The 16,296-nt window shown below is 65.9% G+C and overlaps 3 protein-coding genes across 3 annotated transcripts; 1 reads left to right on the top strand and 2 right to left on the bottom strand.

Moving 5' to 3' along the window:
• Nucleotides 1–189: 189 nt before the first annotated feature.
• ALG3 (ALG3 alpha-1,3- mannosyltransferase) lies at nucleotides 190–3,030 on the bottom strand. Its single transcript, XM_062005803.1, has 9 exons — nucleotides 2,883–3,030; nucleotides 2,538–2,637; nucleotides 2,306–2,453; nucleotides 1,976–2,136; nucleotides 1,751–1,871; nucleotides 1,257–1,462; nucleotides 979–1,055; nucleotides 652–796; nucleotides 190–563 (listed from the first exon to the last, which is right to left on the bottom strand). The coding sequence occupies exons 1-9, from the start codon at nucleotides 3,016–3,018 to the stop codon at nucleotides 374–376; spliced, it is 1,284 nt and encodes a 427-aa protein (XP_061861787.1). The 5' UTR covers nucleotides 3,019–3,030; the 3' UTR covers nucleotides 190–373.
• A 94-nt stretch (nucleotides 3,031–3,124) lies between these two features.
• Nucleotides 3,125–7,078, top strand: EEF1AKMT4 (EEF1A lysine methyltransferase 4). The gene is made up of 3 exons (XM_062005971.1): nucleotides 3,125–3,296; nucleotides 4,016–4,299; nucleotides 6,505–7,078. Exons 1-3 carry the CDS (start codon nucleotides 3,125–3,127, stop codon nucleotides 6,805–6,807), a joined length of 759 nt encoding a protein of 252 aa, XP_061861955.1. The 3' UTR covers nucleotides 6,808–7,078.
• An 821-nt stretch (nucleotides 7,079–7,899) lies between these two features.
• Nucleotides 7,900–11,845, bottom strand: CAMK2N2 (calcium/calmodulin dependent protein kinase II inhibitor 2). The gene is made up of 2 exons (XM_062005732.1): nucleotides 11,619–11,845; nucleotides 7,900–9,227 (listed from the first exon to the last, which is right to left on the bottom strand). The coding sequence occupies exons 1-2, from the start codon at nucleotides 11,785–11,787 to the stop codon at nucleotides 9,157–9,159; spliced, it is 240 nt and encodes a 79-aa protein (XP_061861716.1). The 5' UTR covers nucleotides 11,788–11,845; the 3' UTR covers nucleotides 7,900–9,156.
• Nucleotides 11,846–16,296: the final 4,451 nt, after the last annotated feature.

Raw genomic sequence — 16,296 nt, 5'->3', positions numbered from 1 at the left:
TCGAGTGAGGGAGGGAGCCTTGGGTAGCATCAAGGTGATGCAAACCTCGAGGCAAAGTGCTTTTGCACATCCTCTGTCTTAACCTGAGGCCGGAGGCTGCTCTGCGGCCCCAAGGGCCAGGAGGGGAGGGAAGGGAGCTGCCCCTGCAGCAGCTCTGCCTCCCCAACTGCCCAGACACCATCACCAGGCTCCTGGGGCATAGAAGGCCACACAAAGCCCCCTTTATTGGTGAAGTCCTGCCTGTTGGGAGGTCGCCCTTGCACAGTTCCAGAGCTCCTGGACCTCCTGGCATCCTGGGACAACCTGGCACCAGGGTGGGAAAAAGGAAGGGTAGTCCCAGAGGCCAGTTCCCATCTTCTGGCTCCCCACACGCTCACTGGGTCTTCCTGGAGATGGCTGTGGGCTTCCTGCTCGGTTGGGAGGGATGTAGCACTGGCAGGGGAGCCGTGCCAGACCAGAGCTGGAGCAGGATGAGTCCATGGCAGATATGGAGGGAGAGTGAGCTGCAGATGGTGGAGGGGTAGGTGTTCCAACAGAGCTCAATCACACCCAGCAGCAGCACCCTGCAGGAGGGAAAGCAGGGGGTCAGCATGGGAGCGGGGCACAGCAGCCCCCCCAGCAGCCCCCGGGCTCCTCCCCAGCAGCACGCACTTGGGCATGTGGGCCAGCTTGGTGGTGGGGGTGCACCAGAGTAAGTAGGGCAGCGTGTGGAAGTACCAGACGTAGAACTGGTAGTGGAGGGAGCGGCTGCAGCAGAGGCCCAGGAAGTTGGAGGAGAAGAGGACGAAGACGATCTGTGCACTGGCGTTAAGGGACAGAGGTGGGAGGGGCGGCCCCACACCCCCTCCCCGCCGCGCCACACAGCTCCTCCCCGTCCTGAGAGCACCGCGGGACCAGGAGCCTGTCCAGCCTGAGCCCAATGTCTGCTCTGCCCTGCCTTCCCTCCTCCTCCTCCCCGCCCACCCGGCCAAAGGATATTGTTGACTGTCAAGGGAGGAGGAGGCGGTTTCCTTTCAGCGGGGTCCCTCAGCAGAGAAAAGATGCTCTCTTCGGACCTGAGGGAGAAACACAAACCTCAATCTCAGCTACACAAAGTCTCTCCCACCCCAACCTTCCCCTCTGAGCCACATTGTCTGGGCAGCACGCTCCCCAAAACCCAGCAGTACCTCCCTCCCCTTCACTGCAACCCCGGAACTGCAGGGGCAGGGGGGGTCACAGACCACGGGATCGGTGCTGGTGAGGAAGCCAGGTCTCACCTGCACCAGCGGCGCGCTGCAAAGAGCCCCAGGCCGGCCAGGTGAGCCAGCAGCAGTGCGACGTGGAAAGCCCGGCTCTGGAAAACCTCTTCTGGCAGGAAGCGCCAGTTCACCGTCCATTTGAACTGGAACTGGCGGCCCAGGTCAAAGGAGCGAGTCAGGTACCCCACAGGGTTGACCAGCAGGAAGGGCAGCCCCAGCACCACCTGCCAGAGACACATCAGCACCCTGGCAGCAGCCGCCAGCCACCTCTGCCATCCTTGCCACCTCTTGGGAACCTCAGCACTGTGTGGGGTGACAGGGATCACTGGCCATAGACCGGAGCCCCACAAACTATTTATCAGCCTCCAGCTCACTGTGTGGGGCCAACTCAGATGCTGATGCCTCTGTACACCCACCCCGAGGGCTCCAGCCCCCAGGACAGCCAGGCAGGGTGCTGTGGTGCCTGCTACCCACTGCCGATGGCACCGGGGCTGATACCAACAGAGACCCACCTGGAGCAGCGCACAGATGCAGAGCTTGGGGATACAGCCCAGGAGCCCGAATCGTTGGAGGAGGAGGAACAGCAGTCCAGGTGCAAAGAGCAGGATGTTCATCTTCACAGACACAGCCAGGCTGAGCGGAAAGCCACGTTACCTCCCTGCCTCGCTAGAGCTCAGGCAGCATGCCATGGTCAGCATACCAGGGTCAAGGGCCCCCACATACCCCTAGACCCTCACCTGAAGAGGAGGCAGCCCCAGGACCAGCAGTCCTCCAGGAAGAGGTTGATGGCGAGGAAGAGGATGACCATGGCGACCGGGTCATTAAAGAGCCGCAGGACAAAGATGGAGTGGATGCGGTAGGAGGCACAGCACATGAAGAAGAACACATACGGGGGAACCTTGGAGGGGACAGAGAGACAGGAGGACAGTCAGCAGCCTGGTCCACATCTCCTGCTGCCACCAAGCCTCTCCAGCCCGCAGCCCCCTGACCCTGCCGTCCTGCCCAGCCCCTTTCAGCAGGGTGGACAGGCCCCGAGGTGGGCAGTGAGCCCCCCGGCTCCGGAGTACCTTGTTGGTTCGGCAGTAGATGCGGAAGACGAGGAGGAGGTTGAGGAGGTAGAGGCCAGCAAAGAGGTACTGGGCCAGGCGGATGTCGGCTCCGCGGCCTGTGGCGTGGTACAGCCCCAGGAAGATGTAGACAAAGCCAGCGGGGTAGCTGCGGGGAGACGGGAGTGAGGGGCCGGGTCCCCCCATCCCCCCGCGACGCCCCAGGCAGGGGCAGCTCGGCCGTGTCACTCACACCAGCGGCCCCGTGCCACCCTGCAGCCGCGTGTAGTCGAGGGTCCCGTTGGCGAAGCCCTCCACCTCCTCCATGTAGGCCTTCCAGTCGATCTCGGTGTCTGCGGGCGGCGGGAAGGGGTCAGGCGGGGACACGCGCACGCTGCGGGGAGGCTCCCGCCCCCCGCCCCCGCAGCCCTGCCCCGTGCCCCCCGCCGCCACTCCGGCCCCGGGATGCTGCCCCCGCTCCAGGCCCGGAGCGGCCCCGCCAGCGGGATCCCGCCCCCTCCCCCCCCCGCTCCGGGCGACGAGCCGTTCCTGCCCTCGGGACCTCCCCTCGCCGCCCCGGGCAGCCCCCGGCACTCACAGGGGACCCTGCGGATGACCCAGAGGTTGAGGCCGCCCTCGGCCAGGCAGAGGCAGGCGGCCACCAGCGGGGTGTAGCGCGGCTCCAGCAGCACGGCGCGCCGCTCCCGCCACGCCCGCCGCAGCCCCGCCGCCATGGCCGCCCCGGGCCGCTCCGCGCCGCTGTTTCCGGCCGGAGCGCTTTAGGCCGAGGCACCGGCTGCAGCCGGAAGCCGCACGTGGGCGCGCGGTGCCCGCCCCGGCATGGAGCGGCGGCGCGCGCCCGCCGCCAACCGCCGATACCGGCAGCGCCGCTTCTGGGACGCGCTGTACCGGCAGGAGGGCGCCGAGCCCCGCGAGTGGCTGGGGGGGCTGTCCCGCTTCCTGCCGCAGCTGCGGGCCGAGCTGCGCCCCGGGGACCGCATCCTCGTCCTCGGTACGGTGCGCGGGGCGGCGCGGGCGGCAGGGGGCAGTGCGGCACTGGGCCGCTACCGGGGCATCGCGGCGGGGGGTAGGGCCGCCGGTAATCCCACCCGCGGGATCAGGCGGGTGTAATCACCGATCCTGTTAACGGATCAGCCGCCGCCAGCTGCGCGCCACAGCCCCCAGATCCGCCCGGCCCCCCCCGCGGCCCCGACCGCCGCGGAGCCCCGACCGGGCCGGGAAGAGGGAAGGAGGGAGCTTCTCCCCATGCCCGGGCACCGCGTCCTGCTGGGGCCGGCTCGGCGCCGGCGCCAGCTGGGGAGGGGGCTGTTCCACTCAGCCCCGCGTCTGTCCCTCCCTCCCTTTGGCTTAAGCCCCCTCGGATGCCACATGCTGCCCTAATTTGCCGCTGGCCCCCTCCCTTCTCCCAGGAGGCTCTTGGGGAGTCCAGTCTCCCCACGGGAGAGGGCTGGGGACCCCCCTCCTAACCCCCTGCCCCCCCCCCCCATTGCCTCCAGCATCCCACCCCGGGGTGGGGGGACACGAGGCGGGGGGCCTGCCCTTCACCCCACCTTCCCACGGGGCCGGAGGCCCCAGCATCCCTCTCTTAGGAAGGAGGTGGTTAAGATCTCCCTAATTAGCCTCGAGGTGACAACCCCTCCTGGCTTTGAAGAGAGGGGGTTGTGGTGGGGGTGCCCACCCCCAGCCCGCCCTGAGCCGTGCCCCACACAGGCTGCGGCAACAGCGCCCTGAGCCACGACCTGCACGAGCTGGGCTACACCGACGTGACCAGCATCGACTTCTCGGGCGCCTGCATCGCGGCGCAGCGCGCCCGCTACGCACACTGCCCCGGCCTGCGCTGGGCACGCATGGACATGCGCGCCCTCGCCTTCCCCGACGCCGCCTTCGACGTGGTGCTGGAGAAGGGAACCCTCGATGTCCTCATGGTGGAGGAGACCGACCCCTGGCACGTCTCGCCCCGCGCGGCTGCCGAGATGCGCCGGGTGCTGATGGAGGTACGGGAGGGAGTGGGCAGAGGGTGGACTCTGTCCCCACGTTTGGGGTGGGTGAAGGGCTAAAGTGTTCCCTCGCTCCCCCTGCTTCCCTGGGGGTGCCCTGGCCAGTGCCGCTGCCCCCTCCCCTACCCTGCAAGGGGGCACCCGGGGGGCTCCCAGCACCCTTGGGGTTCTAGGCCCCCTCCTCTCCCACCCCATCGCCTTCTCCCCCTGAGGCAGATGGAGCAGGGGCAGCTGGGACACTCTCTGCACCATCCATATGAAAGGGTGAGTAACGGGGCGTGAGTGGCTGTAGGGACACCCGAGGGGACCTGAGGCGGGCAGGGGGTGGTGTTGCCCGCCCAGGCCGAGGTGGGGACTGCAAGGCTGACCCAAGCTCTGGCTCCCCTCCGCCTCCAGCTTCGATCTCATTACCCGGGGTCCCCATCGCCGTCTGCTCCGCGGTTGCCATGGCAACCCCCGTCAGCATCGACAGTTGCCACGGGGACAGGCAATGCCTCGGGGCCCCGATTAATTGGCGGTGGTTGAGGCGAGGGCCAGACTGAACCTTCCCCGGGGGGACAGGGGGGCCCTTGGCAGCCTCCCCCGCCCCGCAGCAACAACTGCAGGGATAATTAACTGCCTTGGGTGCAGAGCAGGGTGCTGGGAGGGGGCTGGTGGGTGTTGACCCCCACTAAGCCTGAGAAGGAGCAGGACCCTGGGGCTGCCCCTGCCATCCAGGCTGTGCCCTGCAGGCACTGCTGCCTGTCCTTGTCATTTGGCCAACGATGAGGATTTAGTTCATTTCTCTTTTTTTTTCCCTTTTTAATCCCCCTGCTCAATCCCTGCCCCCCCCAGCACTGCTGGGCACCGGCCTGTGCCCGCGGCCGCTCCGCTGTCCTCGACCCTGGGGGCATCTGTGGGACCTTCCCATGCACTTGCTGGTCCCATCACAGGGGTCTGGCTCCCCCTCCTCATGGCAGGGGCTTGGGGTTTTCACAGCCTCTGTCTCCCTGTCCCTGGCTCGGGGGGGTACGTCAGGCCCCGCCAGATGCACAATGCCTGTGGAGGTGCCTTGAGGACGTCCCTGTGCCAGTGATCCAGGGGCAATGGTGGGGGGGAGCAGCCCCCTGTGCCCCCTCCCTGTGCTGGCTGTGGAGTGGGATTCCTGTGCCTGTCTCTAGGCAACGGCTGTCAGAGCTCTGTTAAGGAGGGATGGGCTGTGGGATGCCTGGCAGGCTCCAGCCGGAGGGAGATCCCTGCCTGCCCCCAGCCCTGGGGACCCCCGCCTGTCACTTGAGAAGCGGTGGAGTCTTTCCAGGAAGGATGCATCTGGTGCTTTGCAGGAGACCCGGGAAGGAGGAGGATACAGGGACCTGCCTTCCCCTTCTCCTGACAAAAGACTAATATGATTTGGTACAAAAACCATTGCTGTGGTGGGGAAGACACACACACACACACACACACACACACGGGCTGCCTGTCCCATCTTCATCCCAGGCCCCTGCCAGCGCTGAGCCCTGGAGCTTCCCAAGGGGATTCAACCAGAGCTTGGGGAACGGCCCCCTTGGCTCCCTGCCCTCTCCCCTGCCACAGGGGCTCTCTGTCTTTGCCAGGGGTCTGTGGGTGTTCAGGCTGCTGGGGGGCTGGCTGCCCTCCCTGCCCCTGGGCACTGCCTTTGCATGCTGAGCACGCGAGCGCTGGCCGTAAAAGCCTTTTGACATTGGATAAAGCCAAGCAAGAAAATTGATGTTCTTTTCCATCCTGTTAGCGGGGGCTTAGTGCGAGCGGGGAGAAAGTGGTGATTAAAAGGGTCGAATCCTTTCTTATCCAAACCCCTGCTCCCTCCCTCCACCCACACCTTGGATGCTGGAGAATGGCATGAGGAGGTGCCCAGAGGAGGGGTGAGTGGGACGGGGGGGCCTGTCAGGAGGGCCTGTGCCCAGGAGGGTGAGGATTTCCCCTGTGTCAGGATTGAGTCTCTGTGCTGTGTGTTCCTCACTGCCCCCAGGCTTGGGGCAGACGGGGATCTCTGGGCTGGCGTGGGTGTCTCTGGGGTGGGGGGAGAAGTTTGGCCGGGAGATTTGGGCGTGTAATGGGAGATGCTGTGGGCAGGGAGTCTGGCTGGTGGCCATGGATCTCCCTGGGGACGGAGCTGTCCCTGCCAGAGCGGGTGAACCTCACCCTGTACCCCCCTCCCCCATCCGGGGGCTTCTCCTGCCGCAGGTGAGCCGGGTGCTGCGCCCTGGGGGCCGCTTCATCTCCATCACGTTTGCGCAGCCCCACTTCCGCAAGCCCCACTACGCGCAGGAGGCGTTCGGCTGGTCCCTGCGCCACGCTGCCTGCGCGGGCCCCGACGCCGGCACCTTCCACTATTTCCTCTACGTCATGCACAAGGGGCAGCCCCTGGACCCCCCCGACCTGGCCCTGGGGCTCCGGCTGCTGCAGCCTCCCCCACCCCCCGCCCCGCCGCCGCCTGCCGCCCCCCTGGATGACGACGAGGACTATCTCTTTGCCATCCAGCTGTGACCCGGGGGGGGGGCTTCCCCATCCTCCCCCCACCCAATAAAGCCTTAAGCTGCTCCACCCTCACAGGTTGGGGCTGGAGAACCAGCGCATCCCCCTACAAGCAGCCTGGTGATGTGAGTGAGAAGAGGCGAGGGAAGGGGGTTGGGGGGTGCTTGGCCTCGTCCTGAGGGGCAGTGGGTGCTTCTGTGCTCCCTCCCAGCCCCACATTCGCATGGGCTCTGGGCTCTGCGGCCAGCAAGGAAACCAAGGCAGGTTTAATTCCACCTGTCCCTGTCCCCCCTAGCCCTGCCACTCGCCCCTGGCATGGGCAGCTGAGCTGGGTACAGATTGGGTGTGCCTTGGGAGGGACGATGCCTGCTTCCTCCCCCATCCTGCACCAGGACCCCTGGCCCAGCCCCCTCGGGCATGGGAGTGTACAAGGGCGCTATGTCCTTGTCACCCCTCAACCCCACCTGGGCAACGCAGGAGGGAGCTGGGGGCACGTCTGCCCCTGTGTCCTCTCCATCTCCATCCCTGCTCCTGGCCATGATGACAGCCCCAGCGTGCCACACACACAGCTAAGATCTGCCTGGGGCTGGTGGCACAGGGACATGCATGGGACAGGGCTGGGACAGGCATGCCACGCGTGTAAAACAGGGCTGGGACAGGCATGCCACGTGTGGGACAGGGCTGGGACAGGCATGCCACATGTGTAAAACAGGGCTGGGACAGGCATGCCACGCGTGGGACAGGGCTGGGACAGGCACGCCGCTGAGGGCCAGGGCGGGTGCATGCACAGTACCAGGAGTGTCCTCAGGGGCTGTATGGGCACCAAACTTCCCCCTCCCCCAGCTGAGCAGCGGCAGGGGGCACAGAGGGGACCCCTCCCCAGAGGGCTGGCGGGGACACACGGCAGAGGCGCGAGCTGCCGGCTGCTATTTCTGGCGGAAGGCGTAAGTGGGTCAGCCGGTGGCTCCCCCCGCGCCGGGAGCCGCCGAAGGACTCCGGGGTCACCCCCCCCCCGGCCCCACTGTGCCACCCCATCCCACGGGCATCCCACAAACCAGCCGGCGCCCTGAGGGACAGAAAGGAGCAGGCTGCTGCCGGCCTCGCCTCGGTACATGAATGTATTTTATTCATCGCATTTGGTTCACCAGTACAGTGAAAAATGGCATTTCAATTTACAATGGATCATCCGTAGAACATCATGACACAAGTATCTCCTTTTTTTTTTTTTCCTTTTCTTTTTTTTTTCTGTTTTTTTTCTCGGTTTTGTTTTTTGGTTGTTGTTGTTGCTGTTGTCGTGGGGTTGGGGTTTGGGGTTTTTTTGCGTCGTCTCCATAAATGCCACTCGTAGGTTATTGAAAAAGATGACGAGTTTCTCATGCACATCAGAACCCCCCGAGAAGCTTCTTAAAAAATAAAATTAACTTAAAGTACAAAATTAAAAACAACGACTCAGGCCTGTCCCTGCCCTCCCCCTTCCCCCCCACCAGCCTCTGGAGCGAGGGGCAGGCCCGGGACCCCCCTCCGGCACCCGCAGCCGCCCCGCTGGGCTCTGCCCCGGGAGGGCTCTCCGGCAGCCCACATTGCTGCCAACCCCTCCGGCCAGACCTGCTGATGGCCTGGGGAGGGGGGGTCAGGCCGAGGGTCCCCTCTCCCCTCCCCACGCCTTTGGCTTTCCTGACGCTCCCTCCATCACTCTCACAGCCCCCTCTCCCCCTTTTTATGGGTTTCTTTTTTCCCCCCTCCCCTTGGTTTGTTTTTTTATTTCTTCTTTTTTTGTCTTTTTTTTTTCTTATGGAAAAAAATATGAACCGTTTGGTTGGTTGGTTTGGTTTCTTTCCTCCCCGATGCGGTTACTTCGACATCTCAACGTCAGCAGATCGTTTTTAACAAAGATTCGGATATAAAAATACAAATATGAGGAGTTTTCTGTTTAAAAAGAAGCGTGTGCCGGAGTGGTGGGGCTGACCCTCGGCCCCAGGACCGGGTGCCCGGGCCACCAAGCTCATGCAAAAAACGATGGAGCAAAAAATGTCTCTGGACAGCAGCGCTTCCCCCCCCGGCTCGTGCGGCCGCGGCCGCCCCGGGATTCGGGGACCCCCCCTGCCAAGGAGGGGAGGGGGGGTCTTTGCCCAGGGCGGGGGGCTCGGTGGGTTCTCCCACCCCCGGGGGAGGCGGAGGGGTAAAGTGCATGGCGCGGGGGGGGGGCGGTGGTGGTGGCGGCCGCAGAGCTCCCCCCCTCCCCGGGCCGGGGTCGGGAGGGGGCACTGGCACGGCCTTCCCCCCCCTCCTCGTCGGCGGTCCAGCCAGCATGCAGGGCCGGGAGCAGGGCTCGGCCCGCGGGTCCTGGCGACGGGTCCCGGCTTACACCCCCGGCGGCGACTTCTCCGTCATGCCCTTGAGCACCTCGTCTATCCGGTCATCCTCGATCACCACTGCGGGGACAGGCGGGGGGCGCGTGGGTGCGGGGACGCGGCCGCACGTTGTCCCCCAGCCCCGCATCGCGCCCCGCTCGCCACCCCGGGAGGGATCGAGATGCTCCCCCCGCAGGCGCTGCGGGTGCAGGGGGAGGCAATGGGGCGGGGGGAGGTGGCGGGGAGGGGGATCGCCCCCCCATCCCTGCCCGACTGGGGTCGAGGCAGCCAGCCGGCCGCCTCTGGATGGGGCGGTTTGGGAAGAGGGGGCAGCAGCAGACCAGGAAGGACCCCCCCCTCCTCTCTGCGGCAGGCGCTGATGAGAGCAACAGGACTGGAATGGGTAATGACCCAGCGGGGGGAGGGGGGCACCGCCAGCTCGGCGGGGGTGGCAGCCAGACCCCCGTCAGCATCACCCGCTGTGCAGGACACCCCCCCCCCATATATCGGCATCAGCTCCGGGGGAGACACAGCCCCCTGTCAGTGTGGCGGGCTGCATGGAGCCCCACATCAGCATCAGCCAGCTCCCTTCATCAGCATCACCCCCACCACAGTCCCCTGTCAGCATCACCCACTGGGCAGCCCCCCACCAATAGGCATCACTAGACAGACATCCCCCCCTCCCATCAGGAGGGTACACAAACACATCCCCCCCATCACCACCGAGGCTGGAAGAGACCCCCTTCCCCTGCCAACATCACTACCAGGGTGGCCAGAAGCCCCCCTCACCACCCCGGGGGTGGATTGGCCAGTCGCCCCCCCTCAGCTCCATCACCAGCATCACTGGGAGAGAAACAGACACCCACCACCACCGAGGGAGAACCAGTCCCCCCCATCATCCCCAGCGGGGGTCTGCTGGACCCAGCCACCACAACTGCAAAGGGGGAACGGGGGGGGCAGGCACTGGTTTGTCCCCTCTCAGGGTTGGGAGGGATTTTGCTGGGGGGGGGGGGGGAGGGGGCTCTGTTTCCCCTCGATTTTGCCCCTGCAGCTCAAGGGGCAGGGGGTTTGCCCATGGAGGTATCCCAGGCAGGGGGGAGGGGCAGGGGGGTTGCTACATGGAAGGTTGAGGCTGTTCTCAGGGGTCCCCAAGGCATCGGGAGGATGGATGGTGACAGATCAGGGTGCAGGGAAGGGGGCATTTCTTTGGGTGCCGATGGAAGCAGGGGAGCTGCTGATGGGGGGCTCTGCGGCAGGCTGTAAAGTGGGGGGGGGAGGAACAACATAGGTTCATGGAGTCCTGGGGGGGACAATAAACCGGGGGGGCTTGGAGGGGTGTTTGTTCATCAGCATCACCAGCGACTGCTGATGGGGGACTCTGCGGCAAGCAGGAATGTGGAGGGAGGGAGAAAGGGAGAGAGGGTTTTGGGGCTGGGGGAGCTTCTCCTGGGGATGCTGGGGGGAGGGTGCTTGTAGGGAATGGGGGGGGGGGGGCAGTCTGAGGGGACATGGAGGCAATCCCAGGGGTCCTGAGGAGCAGTTCCAGGGGGTCCTGGAGACACTTGCAGAGGTGCTGGGGGGCAGCCCCAGGGATGCTTTAGGACAGTTCCACAGGCAGTCCCAGGGATGCTGCAGGGTAGTCCCGGGGGGAGCCCCGGGCTGCGGGGAGTGTGGGGCAGTGCTGGGGGGCACAGTGCTGGTGTCTGGAGCTGCAGACAGGGGGAGGGGGGGCCTGTGGTTTTGGGGCAGTGCCGGGTGCCAGTCGCAGAGCTCAGGGTCCCGGGGATGTTGGGGGGCAGTGCTGGGGATGATATGGGGCAGCGCTGGCTATGGGGCAGTGCCAGGGGTGCCGGGGCACAGTACCGGGGATGGAAGGCAGAGACAGTGCCGCAGGGACGCTGTGGGGCAGCGCCGGGGGTGTCACAGCAGCACTGCCGGTACCGGGGATGCTGTGGGGCAGTGCCGGGGATGTCACAGCCAGCGCCGCCGGTACCGGGGATGCTGTGGGGCAGTACCGGGGATGTCACAGCCAGCGCTGCCGGTACCGGGGATGCTGTGAGGCAGTGCCGGGGATGCTGTGGGGCAGCGCCCGGGATGTCACGGCCAGTGCCGGCTGCAGGGCAGTGCCGCAGGTGCAGCGGCAGAGCCGGGAGCTGCAGGGCAGATCCGAGGGACGCCATGGGGCAGAGCCGGGGATGCAGGCAGATCCGGGGAGAATGCTGTGGGGCGGCGCTGGGGACGCGAAAGCCAGCGCCGAGGATGTCGGGGGACAGCGCCGGGGATCCCGCAAGGCAGATCCGGGGGGTCCCGGGGCAGAGCCGGTGATGCACAGACAGATCCCGGGGGTCCCGGTTATGCCGTGGGGCACCGCCGGGGGCCGCCGGAGCCAGTGTCGGGGCTGCCGGGGGAAACGCCGCGGCAGATTGCGGGGGGGTCCCGCGGGCCGAGGCGCGGGGGGGGGTCGGGCGGTACCTCTCTTGGCGCGGCCGATCTGTCCCAGCTTGGGGGGCCGCTTGCCCTGGTTGCCCCCGAAGAAGGCGTTGGTGTCCTGCAGGCGGCAGCTGAAGGGCAGCTCCCCCGCCTCGGGCTCGGTGCCGTAGCGGCCCACCTTGTCCTCGCCGTAGGGCAGCACCTGCGACATGGCGGGGCCGAGCGGGCCGAGCCGCGCCGCGCCGAGCCGGGAGCCGGTCTGCGGCGGCGGCGGCGGCGGCGGGGAGGAAACCCGGGCGGAAGGATGAAGTCATGCATCCGGGGGGAGCGGGGACCCCCCCGGCGGGGGGCGGCTCCGGAGCGCCGCGGCCCGGCCCGCCACGGCCGGGACAGGGACAGGGACCCCCGCCCATGGTGCCTGGCGGCCGCCCGGCTGGGATGGGGACATCCCCCACCTCGCACCCCCCCGCAACCGCAGCCCCAGCGCAGGGTGTTTCTCCTCGGCAGAGCCTTGCCGGGGCGCTCGCCCCGATTCGGGGGTGCCCCCAAACACCGGGAAGCCCCTGTGGAGCTGGGAGCCCTCGGCACTGCTGCGTACCCCCGGCTCAGGCAGCCGAGGACCACCAGACACACAAAGTGATATCAAAGGGACTCCCCATCGCCCTACACCAGTACCCAGACCCCTCTGCACCCAGCTACCAACATCCCAGAGCCCACCAGGCTGAAGCCCCCTAGAACCCTCAGGCTGGGTCCCACCTCGGGTCTTCACAGCCAGGTTGTCCCCACCCTCAACTCTTGCCCAGCACCCGTCCAGGTACTCCCTCTCATAGCCCCCCACAATGATGGAGACCGTACTTGGAGCCACCTAATCCTACCCCAGCTCCTGCCAGTCCTCCTGGCCCCCCGTGTGTGGGTCCCTGCACATATGTTTGCACCTGTGTGCAGGTGCCCATGAGCATGGTCCATGTGGAGACCGTGCCCTAGGACACTCATTGGCTCATGGTTTGGCCCTTCTCTGGGGGCTCTCTGCGAACAACGGGCCATCCCCTGTGGGGACCCCTCATGGGGCAGCAAGGAGAGACCTGTGAGAGTGACCCCAGTATTGCCACTGTTAGTGTTCTCTCTGGCCCAGACCCAGCCTGACCCTTTCTACTACCAGGCTAGTGACTGCACTAATTGTTATCAGTGCCCTAAGCAGCCCAACCTGCAACTCCACTCCTGCTCACCTGGGGCTGGGGGAGCTTATTAAAACTCAGGCTGGGGCAGCTGCTTCTTGCCTGAGCTCTGGGTGCAGCCCTGGGCCCTGGATCTGAGACTGATGCTGGTTGAAGATGATGATGGCAGTGGTGGTAGCAGTGGCTGGTTGGAGAGGACCACCTTGTCACGGAGTAGCCCTGTTCCTGCTGTTCCCTTGCATCCAGGCCACACTGCTCACGTGGGTGTGCTGCCTTGCACAGCCCCATACCAGCTTCATGAGATTCTCCCTCTGGGGAAGTGTTTACAGACAGCCCTGTGGTCCATCTCTCCACACCAGCATCCCCATGGCCTGAGATCCTGTTTAAAGGTACTGCAGAAGAGCATCAGCTGGGCTGGTCCATGCAAGATGGCAGGTACTTCTATTTTGGGAAGGCTCAGCCCTGCCTTTCCCTTTGTGCCTGGCTCTGCAGCACGCTGGTCCTTCTTCCCCGTTCCAGCGCAGGGCTGGGGCAGTGGTGCCCGCTCTCCTGGCAGGCAGTGCCTTTATTCCTGCCTTTGCCGGGGAACCAGCTTGAACTTTTTCATGTGATGGCTTCTGCTCCTGCAAAAAGCGCCCGGGGAAAATAGGCAAGAGGCCCACGCTGAGATGTGGCCTGCTTTTCCCATCGCCCAGCCCACGTGCCACTGCCCGTGGGCAGGGACAGGCCGTGGCACGCGCGGGGCCGGGGGCAGTGAGGAGAGGAGCAGATGGGCTGTGTGGGATGCAAGTGGGGCTGGTGCTGCAGTCAGGGAGGATTTCCAGCCTGGTGGGCTCCTGGGGAGAGGCTTGAGAGGGGTCACCCCGGGAATGGCTCTGCTTGTCCCACATCTGTGCCTAGTATCTGTGCCCTTGCACCCAGGGGTGCTGCCTGGCCTGGCTGCGGGGTGAGGGGTGGGCTCTGTGGGGCTGGCTGGGGTTTGGGGGGCTGGGAGGGCCGGGTTCCTGCCGGCACAGCTGGGCTGTAGGTGGGACAGGGCAGCTCTGGCTCTGTGCACTGTATCTCCTTGGGACATCGCCGGTTTCTGGCTGCCCACGGGTGCAGCGCGTTCTGTGTCCCCGGGGGAGAAGGTACCAGGGGCCTGACTGTGGGTAAGGGGCGTGCAGGGGGACCCCACCCCCACCCTCTGCCAGCGCAGCTCGCACATCCCTGCAGCGATCGGGACTGCGCGTCCTTCCCCGGTCTCTCATCTCGCCTCCCTTATCCGCCTTTTAGCAGCCACTTAATCTTCTTTCTCGCTTCCTTTGCAGCCTTTTGTCCGACACAAAAGCAGCTCCAGCGAGAAGAAGGGAGCAGGAAGCGGGCGGTTCTTCCTGCCCTGCCTCCTTAAACCTGTGCCACAGCCGCGGGAGCTGCGACACCGGGGAGGTGATGCGAGGGCTGGGGGCCAGCCGCGACCCCCGGGGGTGGGTATGGGGCCGGGCAGCGGGCACACAGCCCCACAGCTGGATGCTGCCTCAGCCCTGCACCCTGGATGGGGATTCAGGGACCGGCTCTATGTGCTGTGAGGGAGGTGAGGGGTTTCCCTGCAGGCACTGGTGCTTTGAGTGATTTTACAGTGAAGAAACACCCTGTGTGTGTGTGTGTGTGTGTCGGCATGGAGTCATAGTTTCATTTTGGTTCGAAAAGACCTTTAAGATCAAGTCTAACCACTCATCTCACACTGCCATCACTAACCCCTGTCCCTCAGCACTTCATCTATCCATCTTTTAAGTCTTTCCAGGGATGGGGCCTCCCCCACCTCCCTGGGCAGCCTGGGACAGTGTCTGACGACCCTTTCAGTGACAAAGTTCTTCCTAATCTCCAATCTAAACCTTCCCTGGTGCAACTTGGGGCTGTTTCCTCTTGTCCTGTCGTTCTTTACACCCGACTCCCACCTCACTACAACTCCCTTTCAGGTGGCCTTGGCATGTCCAGTGGGAACTGGCTGGACTGACAGCACTTGGTGGTCCCCAAGGGCTGGAATGGCTTTGGTGGCCCAACAGGCAGCAGCTGGACAACGAGAGGCTGGGAAGAGACAGAGGCACCAGCCACCAGACGTGGGGCTTTCTCTGCAGCAGCTGTGGGAGTCCAAGGCCAGTGGCCTGGGACTGGAGGCTGTGGAGGCGTCCCTGGGGGCTAGCTCAGGGGCCTCCATCTGTGCTGCTTCCAGCCCTGCCAAGAAACGTGAAATGCCACTTCTGCTCGGTGGCGGTGTCAGGCGTGGCCCGGGTGGCCTCACTGAGTGCCAGCTCCCTGCTGTCAGTGCTGCTCCCCCACTGGCACTCCCAAAGGCCACTGGCTAGGTCGGGGCTGTGCCCATCCGTGGCTATTGCCCCTGGTCCCTGGTAGGTGCAGCCAGGGCAGGGATGGCGCTGTGATGCTGCCTGTGCCACGGCCAGGCAGCCCCTGCGCACGGGCACTTTGGGTCAGTGGGACACGCAGCTGGGCCGGGCGCAGGGCAGAGGGCACGGCCATGCCCGCCCACAGCCGTGCCAGCCCTCGTCACGGCAGCGAGGGGCTGTCGGGCGCCAGGCAGCCAGCTCAGCGGCTGTGCCGCGGCGAGCCCGGACTGAGTGTGCCACAGCAGCAGCTTCCCGGCCCTGCGGCTGCTGATGCGGGAGGCAGGACCAGGAAGGTGTCCCCAGGGGCACTGTGGCTCCCCCGGGGAGGCAGGGCTCAAGCCCTCAGAGGACAGTGGGGACAGGCAGCGAGCAGCTTGTCACTGGTGAGATGAGTTTGTCTGCCTCAGCACACAGCCCAGTTTTGGGAGGAGGGGGCTCCCGAGGGGACTTTGAGGGTGAGGCTGGGTGGGTGCAAGGGGAGGGTGGCACTGTCCCCCTGCCTCACACGAGCTGCCCGGGGCACAGCCGCGGTCCCAGCGATGCCAGGGCTGCATCTGAGCTCCATCCTGGCTGTCACTACATCTCTGGTCACCATGACAACAGACGGGGAGGCAGGTGGGGGCGGGGTGGCAGGCCAGAGGGGGGCTGGTGGGGGCTGTGGGCATCGGCTGGCACCCACGGGGGCCCTGTGGGGCACCGGTGGGGGGCGGCAGCTGTCAGGATGGCAGGGCCCCTCCTGGGACCCGCGGGTGGGAGGGATGTGGGCTGAGCTCCCCACTGAAAATCTCGAGGGGGGTGGGGGGGACATGGGGCGCTTCCAGGGGTGCGGGCGCTGCGGCACTTCGGTTTGGCACAGCAGGGCTCTGGCTCGCGGTGAGCTGCGCGGGTGAGTCACGCTGCTGCCCGCAGAGGTGCCAGGCAGGGCACCGCGGGGGCTGGTGGCCTCCTCTGGGGGGGCCGAGAGCCGCGAGGGGGGCACAGGGCAGGGACATGGCCCAGGATGCACTCCCCGTGTCGGCACCCTCCCCGTGTGCCGGCAGCGCCGGGAATGTGCCCCCTGCCCCCGCGTGGCTGCGGGTCCCTCTGACCGTTCCTGTCCTCGGCTGGCTGCCAGGGAACGAGGCGAGCAGTCTGCGGGAGCACGGGCACCCCCCGCCCTCC

This window comes from Colius striatus, chromosome 12 (assembly GCF_028858725.1).
Source record: "Colius striatus isolate bColStr4 chromosome 12, bColStr4.1.hap1, whole genome shotgun sequence".
Classification (NCBI taxonomy): domain Eukaryota; kingdom Metazoa; phylum Chordata; class Aves; order Coliiformes; family Coliidae; genus Colius; species Colius striatus.
Note: the sequence above shows the minus strand (reverse complement) of the source record. Positions and strands in the feature narration are given on the sequence as shown.

Coding starts and splice junctions, on each gene's coding strand:
- CAMK2N2 (XM_062005732.1), bottom strand. CDS start 11,787: ATGTCGCAGGTGCTGCCCTACGGCGAGGACAAGGTGGGCCGCTACGGC. Junction 9,228..11,618: donor GATCGGCCGCGCCAAGAGAG/GTACCGCCCGAC, acceptor CTGTCCCCGCAG/TGGTGATCGAGGATGACCGG.
- EEF1AKMT4 (XM_062005971.1), top strand. CDS start 3,125: ATGGAGCGGCGGCGCGCGCCCGCCGCCAACCGCCGATACCGGCAGCGC. Junction 3,297..4,015: donor GGACCGCATCCTCGTCCTCG/GTACGGTGCGCG, acceptor TGCCCCACACAG/GCTGCGGCAACAGCGCCCTG. Junction 4,300..6,504: donor TGCGCCGGGTGCTGATGGAG/GTACGGGAGGGA, acceptor CTCCTGCCGCAG/GTGAGCCGGGTGCTGCGCCC.
- ALG3 (XM_062005803.1), bottom strand. CDS start 3,018: ATGGCGGCGGGGCTGCGGCGGGCGTGGCGGGAGCGGCGCGCCGTGCTG. Junction 2,638..2,882: donor GGTCATCCGCAGGGTCCCCT/GTGAGTGCCGGG, acceptor CGCCGCCCGCAG/ACACCGAGATCGACTGGAAG. Junction 2,454..2,537: donor GGTGGCACGGGGCCGCTGGT/GTGAGTGACACG, acceptor GTCTCCCCGCAG/CTACCCCGCTGGCTTTGTCT.